Genomic DNA, 23624 nt, shown 5'->3' with positions numbered 1-23624 from the left:
GAAGAATTTCGTTTAGCTAGATCCTTCAATCTCAGTTTCCGCTATATAGATGACGTATTATCTTTAAACAATCCTAATTTCGGGGATTTGATACATCGCATCTACCCCACTCCCCAAAGAACTTGAGATAAAGGATACTACAGACACTATGAAGTCAGCCTCATATCTTGACCTACACTTAGAAATCGATGGTAAAAGAAAACTATTGATCAAACTTTACGACAAACGTGATGACTTTTCATTCGGAATTGTCAAATTTCCTCTCATCTGTGGCAACATCCCTTCAGCACCTGCGTATGGAGTGTTTATATCACAACTCATACGTTATGCCAGAGCTTGCCGAAACTACGCAGACTATTTGTATCGCGCTAGAACTCTAACAAATAGGCTTCTGCAACAGAGTTATATTGCTACAAGATTGAAGTCATCACCACAGAAGTTATATGGTCGTCATCATGAACTCGTGGATTGTTATGGTGTATCCATCTATACCATGAAAACTGATTTATTCAGCAGGTCATAGTTTTCCTTTCCTCTTTCGTCTACCCCGGACTTGACTTTTTATGAGCAACTCGGCGGGTGTTTCTAGAAAAGCAGAGGACGCTTACCCTACCGGTGCACCTGGTCCATGCTCCCCGTTTTTAGTGGAGTCCGGGTTGCTCATTTGCTTTTGTTACTGTGTATGTATGATTTTAGTTACTTTATGTTCAATGTTGTGTGTGTCTGTTTTCCATGTCTGGTCTTTGTCCCTGGATTACAGTCTTTTGATTACCGCTATAACCTTGATTCCCTTGATTACTGTTAAATAATATCAATAAATGGAATTTCTGGTATGAAAGTAAAAAATCTGTAATTTATGATGTTAGAAAATGATTTCTTGATATAAAAAAAAAATAATAAAAAAACATTAACTGTTAATATTTGAAGTTTTAAAATGATTCAAGACAAAATAATTGTTCTGATGCAGTAAATGTATCCTTTGATATTACGATATTAAAACAGCAACCTATATTTATTGAAAAAATTGAATTTTTGTTTTAAAAATATCTAATAATTAGTCAAACGGCACCCAATTTAAGCATTTTTGGTCCCGAATTCTTATACATGTATTAAATCGAAAGAGGAAGTAAAAAAGACTTTGATTTGATATGTGTATCACGAATTAGTTAATGTAAGTACTGCCGGAGGGTATTATACATGCAGTGACCACAAATACGGAATACCTTATAAATTTATAGCAGCAGAGGGCGGGGGTCACTTCTAATATACAATGCGGTAGGGGTGAGCCAATAGAATAGGTCACCTTTTATATATGACCACATATGAGCTAATTACATATGATAAGGCTGAAGTATAAAAGATATAACAAAACATTCATTGTCTTTGATGATGCATGATATGCTTTAAATATGTAAAGACTCGGCACACAGGGATTTACATTCACGAGCAATGCTGGGATTGACGGATGATGTACCAATTGGGACTTGCCTCAGCATGTACAAAATTAGTCCAAATTTCCTCTGACCCTGGAACCCTCCTTCTTTTTGTTTGGATTTTGATAGGACGGGCTAATTTTGGCACCATGTTGGGTTCACCTCCAGTCAATATCCAATATCAATGTCAATATATAAATAGGGGTTGAAAAGTTAGAGGAAAGTTAGACTAACTACAGTACAACATTATTTGTTATATGTACTTATAAACCCGACTCAAAATAAAAAAAATACTTACTAAATTATTTACATAAACGGTTGTTTACACATTATGAACTCTTGCAGTGTTCAATTGAGAACATGACTAAATTTTCTCTGATAGGTCATCACCGGAATGTTTTTTTTTAAAGGTTATTCTTGTGTAAACGACACTGCATGCTGACCTACATCGTACTCTGAGATGCACTATCTATATTTTTAGCTTGGAATTCGATGTGGACATTCACTTAATATATCGAGAATCCGGGTAACATGGGAACTTCGGGATCTAGAACATGCAATTCTCAAAACACAAGAAGCTTATGCCGTGGAAATACATATTCTCACAATAGGAACGAGATAGAGTCTTGTGAGCCTTTGGGTAATCAGCCTTTAGAGAAATTAAGACTGTCAAACAAAAAACAGCACTCCAAAAGAAAACGAAAGAAAGTTATCAAAAGTTCAAAGTTTGTAGCGACCTCTAAGCCAACTATTCAATATGTTGTCTTGAGGAAGCCGGAAGATAAATATGATAACAGAACCCCATTAAGAAAAAAGACAAGTTTCACTCAGAATAAAAACAATAAGAAGCATTTTAAATCTCACAAAATACCAGAAAAGTTAAAGGAAACCAATGAATTCCATACAGATGATCAACGACAATGCCCTATATGCCTCGAGAAAGCCTATAAGGATCCAAGGATTTTACCTTGCCATCACACCTTTTGCTTTCCATGTTTAGTTGACTATACAGGTATGATGAGCAGTAGAAATGTCGATAATCTCGTATGTCCTATTTGCCGCGCAAAAATTCCCGTTCTTGGTGGAGGAATTAAAGCTTTCCTACCAAACTTTTTCGTTGTATCCGACGATGTCATGAAATGTGACATATGTCGTGAGCTTAACGGGAAAAATATTTTGTGTTCTAGTTGCCAAAAACAAATATGTAAATCTTGTCAGAATCGCCATAAATGTGTACAAAATCCAAGAGAAAGCGGAATTTTAGCAATATTCGATCAAGGCGACATCAGTGATGACTCCGATAGCGATTCTTCTACAGGATCTGCCGTTTCTATCCCATATTCCTTTACTAGACCAGCCGTTGGAGGTTGGTCAAAAGTTTTATTGAAAGAGGTAACGAAATTCCATATTGGGGAAGATCAACTATGTGTACATATTGTACAAAAGTTATGTGACGAAATGTGGTTACTGATTGGCACATCGGAAAGTATTTCAGTCATGAAATTCAAAACAGATGGTACTTGTTTGCAAAACAGCCGAGAGTTATCATTTACCATGAACTTTGCTGTCGAGCAGTCAAATTCTGTGCTCGTTCCTCTTTTCGAAGAAGCTTCTTTATGTCGCTTTACAGCGGAAGAAGACCCGAGTCTGATTTTACCACTGACTATATTTTATCCTTTTGCGATTGACCTGTTTCCGGATGGAAATATCCTTGTAGCAGGTTGTGACAAGAGCAATGTTGATGAGATCGCAATGGGATGCGTCAAGATTGTTTCACCAGGTGGGGAAGAACTATCGAGTTTTACTACTGGATATTCAATTGTTCCGACTAGAGTATGTATCCTTAGTGATGACTTGATTTGTTTGGGATTTCAAGAAAATCATTTTGTTGACATTAGGCTAAGGGACGGCAATGTAGTCGGAAAGTACAGCGGTAACAACCTCGACGATGACGATTCTTTTCAACCATATTCAATTTGTGTCAGTACTTATGGCAAGGAGCCCGTGGTTCTAGCGTCTGATTGTTACACAGACACGATTCACATGATTACATACTCAGCAGAATTTATTGGACTCCTTATGAAATTTCCGACGCCTCATACCTCTGGACTAGGACAACCCGGTGCAATCACTGTCAGTCCGTCTGGTGAAATATGGATTGCTCAGAGAGAAAGCAATGAAATTACCTGCTATAGCATATGCAAATATGATAATATAATGGATTAACATTATAACCAATGTGTATTTCTAATGATTCATTACCAATGTGTCTATCTAATGACTCACCGTTTATTTACCAATGTGTCTGTCTAATGATTCATCGTTTATTACCAATGTGTCTTCTGTCTGATGATTCATCGTTTATTTACCAATGTGTCTATCTAGTGATTCATCGTTTATTACCAATACAGTGCCTATTTTATACATTGTATTATTTGTATATTTACTGTTCATAAATATTCGCCTAATTTTAAATCTTACGATTATGATTCTACTTTTTTTATTTTCCCTTAATTTCTTGGAATTGTAATAAATTTAACTTAACAAGGCAAGTACGAACTCGTCCATGTAAGTTATGTGACAATGGAGAGACAAAAAAAAACGACCACAGAAACTTAAAGAAAAAAAACACAGGTATATTATAGATCATTTTAAATGAGCAACAGCTAAAATATGGGATCGTACACGAAGAGGAATGGTCGGGTAGGATCCTCTTTATCAATTGAATATTCAGAGATATACATGTCCTGTATTTTCCGAAATGCGAACTTTAAGAACAGGGAAATAAATCTTGTTGAAGACGAACCATGCATCAAATGACCAGTACTTGTTTGGATGTACAATTTTAAATAGAGATAATTATTAAGACGAATTGCACTACATTTGATAAACAAATATCAGCCGTGAGAGTATTCATTCTGACCTCAGAGTTTTTGAAAAGTATATTACAGATTAAATTCTAGTTGCTCAAACAGACATACAGAATAGGGAGAGAGAAAATTCTGCTAAATCCAACGAAGAAACTAGTTCTAATGTTTCCATCGAGCTAACACTTGTTTGGATACTATCTTATGAATATTTTGAAACATCTTTCGGAATTCATTTCAAATATATGAAAAATTGGGTTTTCATTTCTTTGATTTTTTCAGGGTTTTTGTTTTATTTATTTGTTTGGTTTTTTTTTTCGTTTTCGTGGATTAGTTTGTTTTTGCTGTTTTTAAGTTCATTTAATTTAGAGAGTACGAGGAGGAAAATTGTCTTTACACCTGAGCATGCATACCCTTGAGCGCATCCCTCCTTGGTGCCCGCTGTATTCATTTGAACAATACATCCACTGCCCCTATTATTTGTTGTACGAGCATTAATTTTATGACTCCCTTGCCTGGTTTGCACTTAACGCAGCTATACTGATATCATAATTTAATAATACAACGAGAATTAATATGGTGAATATGTCGAAGAGACAACAACCCCACCGAGATGAAAAATGCCAGCTCAAGGCCACCTTGTCTTTAATTCAATGAATGACGAGGATCGAAACCCTAACGCCATAGGCAGGCTGCAGCGAAAGAGTTGCCCTTATAGACTCCAGCAGTATAAAAATAAACTGAAAGTGTAAATAAAACCAGACATACGGAAGAAAAAGGAACAGGTATTACGAAACGCAACAATTGCCCTATCGTATAACCTCTATGAAAATAGTAAATACTTACAGAGATCAACAAAATGTCTTCAATAAGTGTAAACACACCTTCAAGCAAGCTCTGGAAGGCACCGACAACTAAAGTAATAAAATCCACGGTAACAGAACAATGACACTCATTCAAAATAAACTAAAAAGTCAAATAACAACACAAAGACACATCAATGGCCAACATTGACAAAAAGGCGAAATCATTTGGCCAGAAATTCCTGAATTGGCACAGGCGCAAAAAAATGCGGCGCTGTTAAAGTATTTTGGCGTGATCACAACCCTTCCTTTTTAGCTCACATAGCCAAAGGCCATGTGAGCTATTGCCATCATTTGGCGTCCGTCGTCGTCGTTAACAATTGTACAAAACTCTTCTCCTCTGAAACTACTTTACTGATTAGAACCAAACTTAGTATAAATGTTCCTTCTCTTCTCCTCTGACACTACTTGACCAATTGAAAACACATTTGGTATGAATGTTTCTTGGGGTATCCTGCATAGAACTGATGTGGGGTTTTTGATTCGTCGAAAAACATGACCGCCGTTAATAAAAATAGAACATCGGGGTAAGACAGTAGTTTTTCACATATATTTCCATATATATATAGCCTCTTGTTTTTTTAATCCGGCCACTGTGGAAAAAAAAATATTACATAATTAAACACACCAAAAAATCAGTTCAAGAAGGTCCGAGTCCCTTGTTAAAAAAAGAAATAAAAAAAAACTGATTATGGGTTACACAAATGAACAACATAGGACTATGAATTGCAGTTAATTGATTTGCCAGCCCCAGACAGTTTAAACCTACAAATTTGCCTTGTGTTGACCACTCGTGATTGGATAAAACAATTCGTCCAAATAATCGAAGCAGCAATATGCAAACAAAGAAAAATCCATCCGCCATTGATGAAAATAGTCGAATGAAATATACAAATGGCCATAAAAGGAAAATCCATCCACCAATGATAACAATCGTTGCAGAATGACGTTGAGACTAATATAGCCCTTTGAATGAAACGACGCACGTTAAGTGTGCACTTATGAACAATTTGACCTGAATATTTCAATCATGCCACCGGCCAGCGTGTACATTTGACCTGGACGCCAAGACAAAAATAGATTTTACCTATTAACTACTGAATGATTTTCAAAATAACTTGGAAGAAATCTTGTTCGAAGTCAAAGTTTCCCCATAATACAGATAAGTAAAATCGTAGAAAAATGTTACAGCTACCGTAACCGTCTATGATTATTTAGACTGTCAGTAGATCTGTTGGAGGGTGAGAAGTTAGCCGAATCTACTGACTGTCTAAATAAACATAGACGGTGACATGGGAGCTTATAACTTATAATGTTCTCATCGTATGCAGTATCAATCCTAATTCTTTTCTATGCAGGGTTTAGAACCACGGTAAATCATAAGTCAAAAAACAAGGACACAACGCGGGTCATGTCAAAAACTGTAATGTATGCACTGAAATTTAAATGTGAAATGTTTTAAGGGACCAGTCAATATTTATCACCGGGGTGGGACCGATACAAAATAATTTACCAATGTAAAAAAGTACGTGTCCCATGGCCATAGTTTAAACAAGAACTATCTTTAAAAAAAGATAGCCGGCGCAGTAAAAATTTGTTCCTTTTACTTCTAAGTTTCTACATTTCTTTCAAGAAAATAACACATGGCACGTCATTTCAAATTTTCTATACAGTATTTTGTTATCAGAATTTGGCTAATCGGGAAACAGAATTGCGATCAAGTGACTTGCGTTTCCATAGATCGAAAAGCGTCATATTAAGGTCAAAGGGTGAAAAGCGAAACTCTACCGACAGCGTCGAAAAAAAAACAACATATGTCCCATGTACTTAGTTGTTTAAAAGAGTCTATGTCCCATTCAAAGATATCAATATCGTATTATAACTGTGTCTCAATATCGTATTATAACTGTGTCTCACTATTGTTCTGCCTTAGCCGGGGGCTATGGCGCTCTGCCCACAGAGCAACTGGAATGTGTGCCCCAGGTGGTGGAATGGGGTACCCCTGGCGTGTTACATTCTGGGGTTGTCAGGCCATAATACGGAAAACCTGACCGCAATCCATAGTGGTGCACCGTGTTGGGAAAGATGCCACTTTCCTCGCACGTTAAAGGACCCTACTGTGGTATTCTCCCGGAGTAGGAACCATAGGGCTCCGCCACAGGAGGCTAAATTGCCCGACCCTACCCACCTCTCCCTATTTTCAGTTGCAATCAAAATTTGTCGACCCCATGTTCCTTGTGTCCCATCCATTTTTCATTTCATCATCATTTCATGTTCATTTTATCATCACTTTCATGTTCATCGTCTGAATATAGCTGAAATATTGCTGCTCGGACGTTAAACCCCAACAAACAAACAAACAAACAATATTGTTCTGTATTCTATTTTTAGTCTTCTTATATTTCATAGTATGTTAGAGCCAAAAGTGTAATTCAGATTCTTTATTTAGTAACACAAATATATACAAATCATGCCAATAAATCAACAATAGCAAAATAACAAAAAATGAACACTTCCACTATTCATTTTTATCAATTTAGATCGAAGATCAGAATTGATATACACAGCCAAATGTGCCACATAAGATAATCATATGGTGCTCGATTCATATGATAATCATATGGTAATCACATGGCAATCATATGATATTGAACATATGATAGGCATATGATTCTCATATGGTAATATTGGCTTAAAAACATATGACAATCAAATGTTTGTCAAAAACACATGATTATCATATGATAATCATATGTATACCGAAACATATGATTATCATATGGTGCTCGATTTATATGATAATCATGTGATGCAAATCATATGATTCTCATGTGTGGCACATTTACCTGTGTAGCAGTCGCCAGAGCCTTTGGATTTGTAAAGCCTGTTAGCATTCGCAATTATCTTACACTCCCGCAGGAAAATAGTCCCATTGGCATACCCTATTAAGGTTCAAATGCAGATAGTTAGGTCCACTTTAAAGGTATTTCTAATATATCACATTTAATTCTAAACTATTTACACCGATAAACAACTTTTACTGCGAACAAAATGTGCTGATTAATTTGGTTTGTCTTAACATTAGTACCTGTTTTCATGTATTCTATGCATTAACCCGAATTCACCAATCGTTCATTATATCATATTGAATGTATATATACAAGTTGCCTAAAGACATTTGATGTTAAGCTTGAAATGCAAACCCTGCGAGATTATAAATAGTCATCGATCACAGAAATGAAAAAGAACAATGCCGAGTACCAATTTGAAGAGCTGTCTTTTGAAGAGATATTCCATGCAGAGCTTTGCAGATTCTTATATTAACAGAAAGGGGGCAGTGGTTCCGATCAAGAAACTAATATAAAGGAAGAGGTTCCAGACAGGGACTACACTCCCTGTTCCTGACTATTATTTGCCGCTCAATTTTTGCTAAATTACAATTAATAACAAAAAGGGTAGCATTACCCCCGAAACCACCCTGAACTATTACCCACCGTATCGTGTATTTTATTACGATTACCGCCTCGTGACATCGGAAGCCCGGAGATGACAAATAAGAATGAAACTTTGCTTATTGACGATGGCAAAGGAATTTCGATAATGCATTTCTCAGGAATGGTTTCAGTCTGTGGTCTGATGCTATTGCTTTGTGTAATAATGATTCTATTTGGCTATTTGGCCATGTTTTATAATGATAGAACTGTGATTGCTTCAGGGCTTTAAAAGTGCACGGCGATTGTTTCCCGCACAAGACACATTTGTTGAAATTATATTCTAAGACGTTGGCGTTTATATTAATGTACGTGTCTTTGGAACTAGGTGCCCTGAAACTAAGCGCTTTTACATAAAGTGTCTATGCGCTGACTTGTAGGACTAGGGTTACATAGCTTATCAACTGAGAAATTTACCTAATTGAGAGGGACATGTATCTAAGGAAATGCTTCATTTCAACGATTGTTGCTTTAGTTTGAATGATTTGACAGACGGTTTTGACCTGGAAATCTTTAAATTGAAAATTTAGAAACTTGGAAATGCCAACTAGTAGTTTGTAGTTTAATAATGCTGCTTGTTGGATGTTTTGAGTTAATTCATCTAGGTGTTCCATGTAAACCAACATCGAATCTGAATATTTCGCAAACTGGCGCACCATATGCTAGTATGCATCACAAATTTTGTTGTGTGTTTATTAAATGTCTTTGGTAATCAGAATGGTGAATCAAAAAAAAAAAGATCAGAGAAAAATATTAAACATTTACAACAATAAGCTTGTGTTTAGATGCGTTTGAATTAGATCCCGTACTTTCATTTTATCCCTGCTTTTGTCCCATATTTTTGCAATTTGACGATTATTTAAGGCGAAAATTCAAACGATCGATACAAATTGATTTAGTTCACGAGTACTTTGATTCTAATTGAACTCATCTTCAATGAAAATGAAAAGGATGCGCATACGGACAAAGTTCCTGACATATCCGGTCAAGAGGGATGCAGGTGATACATCGTGGTGATATATATATATATATATATATATATATATATATATATATATATGTCTGAAAAATTCCCAACGATGTTAGAACTGTCAAATTTGCGATGCAAATTTTTGGTCGTTCCCTCCGCGGGACTCGAACTCGTACTGCTGTGACATCTATGGCAACACCGCCTGCACAAAGTCCAGCGCCCTAGACCACTCGGCCAGCTAGGCTATAAAATATCTATTTATCATTGGAGCTAGAAAGAAGGAATCTATAGACCAAACTAATGTGTAATGCTTATCCAATAGAAATTTGTGATTTTTGTACGAGTTATATTTATAGCACGATCTTACGTGTTATTCAAATAAACTTTGAGCCCACGGGGCGAGATGTCTATTTGGATGGCAAGGAAGGCGGTGCTATAAATGATTTGTGACATGAATTGACCACACAAAAATTGACAAATTAGAAATATACAGGCAAAAGTAGCCCGTGTTCTTGTTTAGCGGTAAGTCAAAATAAAGTATTAAAAATATTTGGCAATTATTTAAAGGCGGAGTTGTCACTGTGATAAAATTATGCTGATGAGGTGGGATATTGCATGGCTGTTTTCCAAAGGATTTCTATGGGAACACGTGCCCTTTCATGCAATATCATACCATATTTCTAGTTAGAGCATACTTGGTCTTCCTCTCATATTTATTTGGGAAAAAGAACAAAGGAAAAATCTCAATTTATGTTACAAGTTATAATATACTATATATAGTAAAATATGCACACGATTAGAGATTTTCATTCCTGTTCTTCATATTGATAGTTGTTGCAAGGTCCTTCACAATTGATAAATAGATGTGCATCTCTGGTGTTAACACCCCCCCTCCCCCCTCCTCCGAAGTGGCAAAAGCCTTGAATTAATTAAGCTTTATTTCTTTATTCATAAATCTGCATACAGAGGAAATAGGGATTAGCATACACAAACACATTTAAAAAAGTTTGTCTCGTACTCATTTTGTCTGAAAAAAAAAACGTGTATCCCATACCCATTTATACTGGTCCCGGTGACAAATATTGCCTAGTCTATAATACTGTTGATATACAGGACACTGTCATTAACATTTTTAAATCATATTAAACTTCGCTTAATCCGAAGACTGACAAAGGTTACACTAACTAATCTCATGTATCGTTTTCTAAGCTAGTTGTACTGTTTGTTCGGTACGGCAAGCCAAAGTGGAAAAAAATGAGCATTATCTGATATTAAAAAATGATTTTTTTAATATTACAAATTTATTTTCTAATATTACAAATTCAATTTGTAATATTACAAAATGTGTGATATTTTATAATATTACTAAATCAGGAATTTGTCATATAAGAAAATGAATTTTTAATATTACAAATTTAATTTCTAATATTAAAAAATCTTTTCTAATATCAAAAAAATGTTTTTGTAATATTAAAAATTCATTTTCTAATATTACAAAATGTCCACTTTGGCTTGCCATAGTTTGGGTTTAAATATTGAGGTAAATTTAAATATTAATGAAAACAGGAAGTAATACTTAATGGTATATAAAATTAGGTCATATTTGCATATTTTCAAATTTGAAAAACACGATGCCCAAACTTCCAAAAGAGATAAAGGATATACATGCCAAACTGACCACTGATATAAGTAATTATATTGACAAATCTATTGATCCGGATCAATTTGAACGATTAAAAAATCGACTGAAATCTGAATTAACACCGAAGGCAAGGAACGATGCAAACAATATATTAGAAATATTGGAGGCTTTGGAAAGAAAAGGTTTCCTACAACCTGGGAAGTATGACCAGCTAAAAAAAATTCTGGATGAATTCGATACGAGGATAGCACAAGACCTAATTTTGCCAGCCCTCGAGGACATTGACAAAGTAACAGCCGATCACCAGACCCCATCGTCTCATTCAGAAGGTTTGTTTGTTTGTTTGTTTGTTTGTTTGTTGGCGTTTAACGCTCGAGCAGCTATATTTCAGCTATATTCAGCATGTAACACACCAGGGGTACCCCATTACACCACCTGGGGCACACAACCCAGTTGCTCAGTGGGCAGAGCGCCCCATCACCCGGCTAAGGTTCTGAGCACTATTTAGTCGCCTTTTACGACAAGCTTAGCGCTGCTGCAGGCCTATTCTTTTGACACCCGGACCTGCATGGGTTCATTCAAAAGGTAATATGATATTTCTTGATATTGTAGGGCCATTTTTCTTGCTATTTGTGAGTTTATCTTGTCGTTTAGATATTTATATATAGTATTTTTGTATTTTTTGTTTGTTTTTGTTTTGAACTATGAATTTTTTATTGGAAAGGGGGTATGTGTAAACATATACTAGCTGTGTATTCGTATACTAGATAGTCGTTTCTGCGTTTTGCATGTACGCCGATTTGCATTGCACTTGCACATTTTTTTTCTTTCACTAAATAAAGTTAATTTTCAAGATATTTCATCTCTTTATTTTATTTATCAATAATAATGTATTATCTCTTCCCTTTGCCAGCTATGCACATGTTAATTTTTTGGGTTTTTTTTTTCATGACATGTATAGAACTGTTCACCACATCCACTAAATCTGAACAAAGTACTTAAAATCTCTTTATTGAAGCATTAAAACATCAAAAGACACTATTATTCTCTTCTGTATGCATGGTTAAAGACTAACACCTCTGGTCAAGATTCAAGATTTCAAGTTTTATTGATACACTCAGGCAGAATACACTGTAACAAGAGGCTAATCAAATACATATACAAAATGGCAAACAAAGACAAAGTGGTACATGCTATTACATAAGAAGCATATGACAGAAAAACAATGAACAAATATATACACTGATACGATGTAAGCGACAATATTCTTAACTTTTAACAATCGTCAATAACACTAATCACGTGCTAAGCAGATCACATCAACACTGAATATATACATTCAATACAAACATACATGTACAAGTGGGTTAATACAATATGGATTTTAAGTTAATCATGATTTATACGATTTGTAAGTATACATTTATTTCTTATAATATTCTATAATGATTTGCTAAGCTTTTGCACAAAGATAGCCAAATTATTCAATACTGTTTTATTACAAAGAGACAACAACCCTTTAAGTTTGTCTTCCCTTGGATATGTATAATAGTACGACGAGATGAATTTTATTCTAAACCGCTGTATGTGTTCATTTTTACATTGGAACAAGTAGTGAAATTCATTACCAATAGCACCAAGATTACATAATAAAATCTTTCTGAGCGTGAGGTGTTGGTCCAACATCCAGTTTCAATTGGAAACTTGACCTTTGAGCAACGTAACTTATGTAGATTCTACGATTTTTATTTAACTTCACTAAATACTTTTCAAAACCAAATTCATTTTTAAATAAACTGTAGAACTGACCTCTAGACGAATTCATCATGTCACTGTACCACTTCTGTATAAACTGATCATGTAAAATTTGTTTGACATATATTTTAGTGTCTAGCTTACTTAATACACTTTGACTATTCCATACATAAGATAAACCAGAGTTGTCTAATAGAGATTTAACATATAAAATCCATTTTGAATGATATACATTTCTGTTATGCATATCTAGTAATAACTGATATAACATTCCTGACATTTTATTTTCATTTGTAATAAGTTTAGCCCAAAAGTTCAACATGCGAATTTTAATCTCAATTTCAATCGGATAACGTCCGGTTTCCCCATAAATCATAAAATTTGGTGTAGTTGATCTTACAGTTAAGATTTTCTTCAAAAATTGCAGATGTATCTTTTCTAACATACTAGTGTTTTCAAAACCCCAGACCTCGCATGAATATAAAAGAATTGGCTCAATCAGTGATCAAATAATTTTAACTGTAAGTCAATTGGTATATTAATGTTTCTATTTTTTCCGTACAGTGCATATAGTGCTTTTTGAGCTTGGTCTAACAATTTTTTCTTTGCCAATGAAAAATTCCCGTTGTAATTAAAAATTAGACCTAGGTATGAGTACGAATCAACTCTTTCTAAATTTTGTCCAAATAATTTGAAATCATGTTGAACTTTGCTTTTACGCTTACAAAAAATAATGGTTTTAGTTTTGTCAACATTGACAGTCAATTTCCATCGTGAACAATAGTCTTCAAATACAAGAAGAGGACTTTGCAGATCTTCTGCAGTTTCTGCCAATACAATGGTATTATCAGCGTACAGTAGCACAAAGATTAAAACATAGATTCTTAATATATCTTGACAATTCTTTGTAATATACTCAAGGCCTCGTACATTGTTTTGAAGAAAAAAGTCCTCTAAATCTGCTAAAAATACTGAAAAAAGAAAAGGTGACAAATTTTCCCCCTGACGAACCCCCGTATCGCATGAAAAGAACCCAGAAATTTGGTCGTCCTGCTTAACACAGGATTTAATGCAATCATACATTGCACTATATGACACCAATTACCTGTTTTACCTGTAAATAAATGCTAATCATTTTTTTTTAAATCGGCGCACGTGAAAGAATGGACATTTTATCAGATGGACGCAAATCATGGTCATCTCCCAATTATTTAGCAACCGTTTTTAGGGTTTTATTGTCATGGAATAATTAAATATACATATATTTTGCAATTTTAAAAACATTTTGTGACCCATAACTGCTTTAGAAATTATAGATTGAAAATAAGATTACACGCCATTATGAGACCAGACATCACACGAACGTATATATACACAGACAAACAAGAGATTGGTGTACATTGTATAAAATAAGCCTTTTTATTCAAAGGCGTCTAAACGCATTTTTATTATATTGTCCACCTAGTATTTTCCCCTTGCATGGGTTTTGTTAGTCATATAAAGGAAAACCTGACACAATGTTAGATCGAATACAAAAAAAAACAAACAACAAAAAACAAAAAAAAAACATCAGCTGTTCTTTAAAAAAACGTGTATTTACAAATAATCGCAATTAGCAAGAATTAAAACAGGACCTACTCAACAATCCCGTGCAGGTCCGGGAGTTAAAAGAATAGGCCTGCAGCAGCGCTAAACTTGTCATAAAAGGCGACTTAATAATGCTCAGAAACCTAGCCGGGGGCTAGGCGCTCTGCCCACAGAGCAACTGGGATGTGTGCCCCATGTGGTGGAATGGGGTACCCCAGGCGTGTTACATGCTGGGGTTGCCAGAATATAATACAGAAAACCTGACCGCTAACCATAGTGGTGCATCGTGTTGGGAAAGATGCCACGTTCCTTGCACGTAAAAGAACTCTGCTGTGGTATTCTCCCGGAGTAGGAACCTTTGCGCTCCGCCACAGGAGGCTAAATTGCCCAACCTTACCCATCCCTCCCTTTTTCTAGTGGCAATCTAAATTTGTCGACCCTATTGTCCTTGTGTCCCATCCCTTTTTTCATTACATCATCATTCATGTTTGTTGTCTGAATATAACTGAAATATTGCTGCTCGGACGTTAAACACCAACAATCAATCAATCAATCAATCAATCATAAAGAACATATTGTATTAATGTTAGGAAACACAATGTGTCCAAACGTGTGGTTTTTAAACTGTTTCTATTTACTTTTAGATGATACATTCTTTCATGCAAAACCAAGTGAAGCAAAGAAGAGAAAATCTGAGCTTGGCAAGTACACACTGATAAGCATATATTATCCAAATGATGCACATGTCATTATTTTTTTTTGTAAACTTGTTTATTTAAACATCAATGTTGTTGATAAAAAGCATCCAAAACTCTGAATTTAAACTGGAAAAAAAAATCATTCAAAAGCTTTTTGATAAGACGAGCCTACCAATAAAATACATTACGATATATCCCTATTGATTTTATAAACATAAAAAACGTTATGTCCAGTGTAGTTGTTGCAGTAGCTTTTAATTTCACTTTATACATTTAAATTCAATATTCTTATTTTGTAATCCTCCCATTTAACCCAGAGATTCAAATATTTTCATTCACAAATTATATTGCGGATACAAAAAAAAAATAACTAATCAAATCTTGCAATAAACGATTTAAAATATTGATCCGTCATATTTTAATTATTAAAAAATTTACATTTCGACGGTGCCATTTGCAAAAATTGTTTTGATCTATAAAACACTTTTTTTTTGGTTTTTTGTTTTGCATTGCAGCATACTCTGATTTCTCAAAGGAAAAATATGACGTGAGAAGGGACCAGAAAGGGCTCTTGGTAATCATAAATATGTCAAAGGATAGACCCGGTAAGTGTGTGTGTGTGTATTATAAGTGACAATTTATATTTTCTCTTGTAAGCACCATGACGAAAGAGTTTTTTGTTTAAATATGGCAAGCCAAAGTGGACAAAAATGCCTATTTATAAATATTTATAAATAATTATATTTGTTATTCAATTATAAATATTTATAATTCATTTATAAATATTTATAAGGACGATGTTATTTAGAAATATTTATAATTTAATTATATTTTTTTGTTTTTGTTTGTTGGGGTTTAACGTCCGAGCAGCAATATTTCAGCTATATTCAGACGATGAACATGAAATTGATGAAAAAATGAACATGATATGATGATGAAATGAAAAAGGGATGGGACACTGACAATTGGGTCGACAAATTTTGATTGCCACTGGAAATAGGGAGAGGATGGGTAGGGTCGGGCAACTTTGCCTCCTGTGGCGGAGCCCTATGGTTCCTACTCCGGGAGAATACCACATTAGGGTTCTTTAACGTGCGAGGAACGTGGCATCTTTCCCAACACGGTGCACCACTATGGTTTGCGGTCAGGGTTTCCGTATTATAGCCTGACAACGCCAGCATGTAACACGCCAGGGGTACCCCATTCCACCACCGGGGCCCCGGCTAAGGTTCTGAGCACTCTTTAGTCGCCTTTTACGACAAGCCTAACGCTACTGCAGGCCTATTCTTTTGACACCCGGACCTGCACGGGTCAATTTAATTATAAATATTTATAAATGAATTACAAATATTAATCATTGTCTTATATTTATTAACATTAATAATTCATTCATAAATATTAATAATTCATTTAATAATATTTATAAATCATTTATGAATATTTATAATTGAATTATAAATATTTGTAAATCCAAGACAATTGCAAATATTTATAAATCATTTATTCATAAATATATTTGCCCATTTTGGATTGCGTTATAAATATTTAAAATTCATTTATTAATATTTATAATTCATTTATAAATATCAATAATTGCCATATTTATAAATATAATTCAATTATAAATATTAATAAATAGGCATTTTTGTCCACTTTGCCTTGCCATATATAAAACATGACTCGAGATAATAAAATTAAATCAGAAGGAGTAAGTTTTTTTTTAAAAACATGTTACGACTATTTGTATTTGATCCTTGTCAAATACATATGTTTTAATATCCTTTTCACTTTTTGTTATTCAATTATATTTAAAACAATGTCGGATCGCATTTTCTTTTACATGTTCTAGGGAGTGTTGACGACGTTGAGAAGTTAGAGGAGTTTTTCAGCAGCAATTTCAAATTTGATGTGGAAAGAATACTAGACAAAACAAAAGACGAATTACTGACTGAGTTACTAGAAGTACGAGATATGTACATGAAAAACAAGAAAATGGCGAACAAATTTTACTGTTTTGTTTGTGTTGTTATGAGCCATGGAGATGAGGTATGTTGACCTACTTTCATATTACTTGAATACCACTCCACATAAAATTCAGACAGGGCCAATGGTAAAGTGATTCATGGTGAAGAAAAACCCACCAAACAAACGATGCCTTTTCTGTCTACATTCACATCTGCACTTTTTAGAAAATCATACATTCATCATCCACTAAAATCAACCAAATCAAGCCAAATCAAGAACGATAACTATTGCAAAGTGTAAATTTCATGTACAATCTATATAATTTTTATCTCAAAAGCGCAACAATCTAATGAAAAAGTAAGACTGGCTATGTGATCAAGTAACTATTTCTGAACAAGAAATAAAACTGAATTCGGTGGGTTTTTGACATGCATGAATCACCTTTTGTCTAAATTTTAGACTAAAATTGTAAAGCTGACCACAACTTTGAACGATTAATGACCATTAAACCCTAAAACTGTTCTGACATTTGTTATCAATTTTAAAATATCTGGAAAGATATCTAATGCCCAAAACACTGGCTAATTATGAAGTTGTTACATAAAATGTACCAGGATTTTAGACACCTTACACTCTCAACGATCACGCGTTCATATACACCAACTAACGTGGACATACATATTCCCAATCATTCTGTATTTAAATAACACTATAAAAATAAAGTTGAAAATGATAGCACTTTCCGTGTATCCATTACATCCTTCATTTCGCGCATTATAAAGCTAGGACATCGTTGCTTTGAGCTGATAATTCGGCTGTCTTTGTGGAAATAAACCACTAAAATCCCCGAAAATCTTTTGTAACACAATGTTAGCCAAACATTTCGACCATATGAGTGACGCCGACCATCAGCTGACTGTACTTCTACAACGTAAGATGTTTGGAATTCCGATCCTCCATACCCTAACCTTACTCCTACAACGTAAGAGGTTGGAATTCCGTTCCTCCATACCCCAACCTCTTACTTCCGAGCGCCATATCGCATAACGCTCGTTCCGCCATTCCTTGAAATCGGCAGAATTATAGTAAACTGTTTTCCAGTTAAAACGTTTTATAAAGTTTCTTTACCATTACACGGGAGAAGGTGACTTAAGGCTAAAAACCACTAATTCCACTTCCCATAGGCTTCTATGTTAATTTCACAATATTCAATGGCTTCTCTGGACTTTACCTTAACTTTAACCTGCAGAGGACTATATATCAGCATGATTCTACATATGTCAGCTCACAATCCTCAGAATGGCATGTGGGGTTAGCAGACTTGCAGTGCAGTACTGGTCACCGGAAGTGAAGGGTCTATAAATAGCATGGGAAATCCCAGTGTTTTCACAAGATAGGGGTATATTTAAAAATCATTATGGAGATTAGGCTTCACAACACAAGAAGCAAAATGCACCTATAAAATGTACAGAAATGTTTTTCCTTTCAGAAACTGTTTAAATTTTTTAAATAAGATGAGAACTTTTTTCACAGCACTATGAGGAACAGGGGTAATTTCTGCGTAGGACTATTTTTGCGTACGTTCCAAATGCTCATTGGTTGAATTGGTGGTCTGTAACCTAAACTAAAGAAAAACAATGATTACCTGATGAGAAAATTCAGCAATCCTGGAAATCCTTTGTAAAAACAGTTCAAATGAACTTCATATTTGGTTTTGTAGCTTTTGGAGTGTGTAATTCCGGTTGATAAAATTACGAATTTTAAAATTTGAGAAACGAACATATCAAATTAACCAACGAATTGCCTTTACTAAGTTTAAGTTCGTTTTGTCAAAAATATATTGTATTCCGTAAAATTAGTGACCTAATTCAACGTTGCTGGTCATTTTGACAACTGTCTTCATTACAAATGTATTCTAGTTATTTAACAAATATTTAGGATTTTTATCGTTCGATTTCCGGTAGGTTAAACTTCTTTTATGTAAATAAAAGTCTTTAAATATTTTTAAACACATGTTAAGCTAATTCACATTTGCGGTGGCTTTCAACGTGTCAGATGCTAGAGGTTAGGACGACACCAAGTCAGAAAATAGCATGCCAGACAACCTCTAGCACTGCTGTCCTCTCCGTCTCAGTGCAGCTGACTGTTCCTATACTTGGTTTAATTTTCGTTTTCGTGCTAACATATACTCAATACTGTTAGACCCGGTCTGCACTCATATGTGATATTTGTGATACATGACGGGCATAGGGGTTTCTTAACGCCCTTGGCTATCATTTGGGGTCTCTCACGGGCGATGTAAAGCATTGAAGCATTTACACAGTCCCTGGGCATAGTCATACCCGTCAATGTGGGTCATGGTGTATTCGCGGAAATTGTGACCACGTCCATTCATTAAATTCATTATCACGTGATTTAATGTGGATCCGTGAAGTGTTCCAATTTGTAATCTGTACGCTATATATTGTACAGCCTACAGCATATGCTGAATCTTTGACCCAGCAAAATACTTTTTGGGATTAAATCAACACCTCCAATTGCATATAAGACAGAAAGGTAGGTCAACTTAATGGTGCACACCAGTCAATTGATAAGAAATCTCCAAGGCCGAAAAAATGAAGTTATGTTTCCGATCACCATTTTAAAATCTTGTCGGGTCGATAGGTAGGGATTTATATTTATTTAAAATGTTTAAAATGGAATAAGTCATAGTGACAACAAACTTAGAATATAATGAACCAAATATGCAAAAACTAATAGACTTAGTCCACGACCTAATCCCTTTTGGGATTCGGCGCTTGAGATATTTTATTTTGTTTTGATGGTGAAGGTCAAAACAAAAAATCTAATTAAAGTGCCGAATCCCAAAAGGGATTGTCCACGACCAAGAACACACTCACGGCATGTGTTTTTACAATCGAAATTAAATATAAACAACCAATATTTCTCTGTTTTTTCCTTCTAGGATCATAGAAAAAAATCTATGGCATTATTTTCTACTTTTTTTCTGAAAGACAATCGGCAGACTTTATAATTATTTTTTTTTTCAAAATAACAAATAAAAACATTCGGGTAGTGGGTCTGAAGGAGGATCGGTAGGGTGACCGGAAACATAACATAATTTTAGGCCTAATAGGATGGTCTATTTCTTACTCCAGCAGTGCTAGAGATTATCTGGCAAACTATTTTGTTGCAAAACACTTGGCATTGAGGAATCTGTTGAGTTAGGGTAGTCCAATTAGCTGCCCATTACTGTAACATGAAGTTTTGGGAACTCTACATTATACATATAGACATCATGTCCACGTAAAAGTACTGTGTACATGTAAGTACATTCCCAAGGAGCTCTAACGATTTTTAGTTTTGCTATATATGTATATGTCAGACTGCCTGATCTGAAAACTCTTAATGTGAACTTTAATTCAACCATTTTTTGTTTATGACTTCAATAAAGTAAAGTTTGTACATGTATATACAAATATAATTTTAGTCACATTCATACTTGAACATTTGTTAAAGGGGCGGGGATTTTATTAAGTATCAAGACATTAATACTACACACGTAAAAGTAAGTAAGTTTTGTTAAATTGTGAAGAAGATTTACAGTATTTAATGAAATAGATATTCTAAAGTTAATGACAGTGTTGTAAAGTACTGAATGTACATACGCGTTATGTTGGTTCTGAAACCAAATAATACTGGCAGTGCCTCTAGATATATTTTATACAGCTGCAAAACAAGTACTATATAATAGGAAACATTTTCCAGGCTATTTAGTTCTAGGTACAAGAAACTTTACCTAACCATTGTTTAGTGCAAAATCTGTTGAAGTTTAGAATATTTAATTTAAAGTTATTCATTCAAAATATTTTACATAAATCTATCAATTTTAATGTATTTAAACATGACCATTTGTTTTTAAATCACGAGCTCATACTGTATTGTATTGAATTTTGTTTGTTAGGTTTAGTCTATTTTGCTCGTTTATTTGTTTTGGAATGAAATATAAAATGATATCATAGATTATTATCTTATATTTTTAACCGAGTCAACAATAAGTTACAGTTTTTAACTCTCTTCTAAGAAGTAAATATGATCGAACTAAAATTGTAAAGCTGACCATAACTTTGACCGATTAATGACCATTAAACACTAAAACTATTCTGACATTTGTTATCAATTTATAACAATTCGAAAACGATTGTAGGATAATCCTAGTCTAAGATGAATTCTGACAATTCTAGTCACCGAATTAGTTAAAAATAAATCCTGAACATTCTACCAAAAGAACGAAAGCACAACATTATAGATGATATAGTGGTCTGTTTTAATGTTTTGTTTTTGTAGAAAGGAATATGCACTAATGACAAAATGATAACCGTCGAGGAGATTACAAACAATTTCAAAAATAGCGAAATTACAGAATTTCTAGGTAATTATAGATATTAAATACAACGTAGCCGCAAAAAATAAAATTAAAGAATTTTGTTCTTATCAAAACATTCTGCTGAAGGTTAATTCGAAATCATGTTTAATATAGTTATAAAAATGTCTGCAAAAAAAGATTTACCTTTAATGTACTTGTTTTTAAAACTCAAAATGTACAGGACTGAAAACGTGTTTGTATAATGCAATGCACTAACAACTATATATATAGAAAGGTTAAGCTACTTTAAGTGTATTATAAATCTGGAATTTCATATGTATGTTTATTTTTATTAATCTCAAGGGAAGCCCAAAGTATTTATAGTTCAGGCATGTAGAGGTTGCTCCACTCAACCTTTAGTGATGTCTGATGATACTGAAGATAATGTCGTCTCACTTCCAGACGATGCTGATATGCTGATAGCTTATGCCACAACTCCTGGTAACTAATAAAGTGTTCATATTTTTTTAGTTGTACATGATATTGATCGTGTTTTCATACATTGCTATTATATCAGGAAATATGCAAGTATGTAAGATTAATCAAGGGAACCCCGATTCTGGCGGAAATCAAAAGATTGTAATCTAGAGACAAAGATCAGAAATGTAAACAGAAACACACAACAAAAAAACATAGAATAACCAAAATAATACGTACAAAGCAACGAAAGTAAATCAGCACTTAAGACTGGGAGCGTGGACCAGGTGCACCGGTAGGGTAAGCGTCCTCTGCTGTCTAGAAACACTCACCAAGCTGCTCCTAAAAAGTCAAGTCAGAGGTAGACAAAGAGGAAAGGAAAACTATGTAAATATTCATTAAAGGTGTAAACAATTAAAAATAAAAACGGTATGCCCAATTTACTTGAAACTGAAATGTAATAAGCTTGATGTGATGATGCCTTACTTTCGTGCACTTTTTTACAGGTTACAAATCTTTTAGGACAGTTTACTGTGAAATTGGAGCATGGCTTATACACAGTCTACTTGAAGTTGTTGAGGAGCAATACAAAGAGGGACATCTAGAAGAAATGTTGATTACAGTACGTCATAGATTAGCTACAGATGAGAGATACCGTACTAACGAGTACCGTCAGATGCCCTGTGTATGGACTACACTCACTAAAAGGCTTTACTTACTTGGGAAATAAAATCGATCGAGGAACGTATTCATACGGTATCCCATTTCGACTATTGAGTTTTGTACCATTAATAACAACAAAGGTTAAATTTATTAAAGTCGTAAATTTTTCAAATTTAAAATCAAGATTGAGACTTTTAAAAATTGCTAATTTTGAAAGTTTTGCATGACGTAAGTGAAAGAGATGTATGATGACATTCAGACAATGCCAACAAAATGGATACCAAACATGAGAAGAAAAAAGAAGAAAACAGATTTAAATGAGTGCCTTAATTGGTATTTGAATGTTGTAGTTTTTAAGTAAGAATAAACACAAGACATGAAAAACTGTTTCATAGAACTTTGTGACTCACTAGTCTTTATCCTTGGAATATATTCTTGGAATTTTCGCTCGAATCTTGATTCCCTTGATTACTCTATCAAGACAAACAAAGAAAAAAAAATCCACAATAATTAATTTGTGTGTTTTTGAAAGGCTTTCCCTCTACAAAGAAAACTTTTTTGCAAATAGTTGATCTGACTATTGTCTCCTTTCATATATTGCATTCTAAGTGAAAATATCACAGACGGAATAATATAAACACAAATACAAACAAAGATAGGGAATCCATCATGTGTCATCCTTTTTTAATGATTACGCACCCAAAGGAAGCGTAAATGGCTGTATTATCAACTGGGTCATGTATACTTAGGGGCAGAAAAGGCAGCAATATTCGGTTTGTGCATGTAAATTCGGAAACTTAAAAACAGTGTAATGGTAGCTTCGTTTTCGTACGCTTCGAAAAATGTG

The 23624-nt window shown here is 34.3% G+C and overlaps 2 protein-coding genes across 5 annotated transcripts; both read left to right on the top strand.

The window, feature by feature from the left end:
• Positions 1 to 102: 102 nt before the first annotated feature.
• Positions 103 to 3913, top strand: LOC148610971 (uncharacterized). 3 transcript variants are annotated; one of them, XM_088590939.1, is made up of 2 exons: positions 103 to 191; positions 1844 to 3913. In XM_088590939.1, exon 2 carries the CDS (start codon positions 1965 to 1967, stop codon positions 3657 to 3659), a length of 1695 nt encoding a protein of 564 aa, XP_088447065.1. In that variant the 5' UTR covers positions 103 to 191; positions 1844 to 1964; the 3' UTR covers positions 3660 to 3913. The 3 variants fall into 3 exon arrangements, with proteins under 3 accessions (XP_088447065.1, XP_088447064.1, XP_088447066.1); XM_088590938.1 differs by lacking the exon at positions 103 to 191 and adding an exon at positions 840 to 1171; XM_088590940.1 differs by lacking the exon at positions 103 to 191 and adding an exon at positions 1137 to 1171 and having other exon boundaries at positions 1915 to 3913.
• A 7271-nt stretch (positions 3914 to 11184) lies between these two features.
• Positions 11185 to 23164, top strand: LOC148610970 (caspase-3-like). Of its 2 annotated transcripts, none has more exons than XM_088590931.1 (7): positions 11185 to 11595; positions 15253 to 15309; positions 15822 to 15911; positions 17156 to 17352; positions 21619 to 21703; positions 22001 to 22138; positions 22621 to 23164. In XM_088590931.1, exons 1-7 carry the CDS (start codon positions 11256 to 11258, stop codon positions 22842 to 22844), a joined length of 1131 nt encoding a protein of 376 aa, XP_088447057.1. In that variant the 5' UTR covers positions 11185 to 11255; the 3' UTR covers positions 22845 to 23164. The 2 variants fall into 2 exon arrangements, with proteins under 2 accessions (XP_088447057.1, XP_088447058.1); XM_088590932.1 differs by lacking the exon at positions 11185 to 11595 and adding an exon at positions 12588 to 12677.
• The last annotated feature ends 460 nt before the right edge of the window (positions 23165 to 23624 follow it).

The sequence above is a fragment of the Perna viridis genome, chromosome 7 (assembly GCF_037379345.1).
Source record: "Perna viridis isolate PV_CMFRI_1.1 ecotype Kerala chromosome 7, ASM3737934v1, whole genome shotgun sequence".
NCBI classification, from domain to species: domain Eukaryota; kingdom Metazoa; phylum Mollusca; class Bivalvia; order Mytilida; family Mytilidae; genus Perna; species Perna viridis.
Note: the sequence above shows the minus strand (reverse complement) of the source record. Positions and strands in the feature narration are given on the sequence as shown.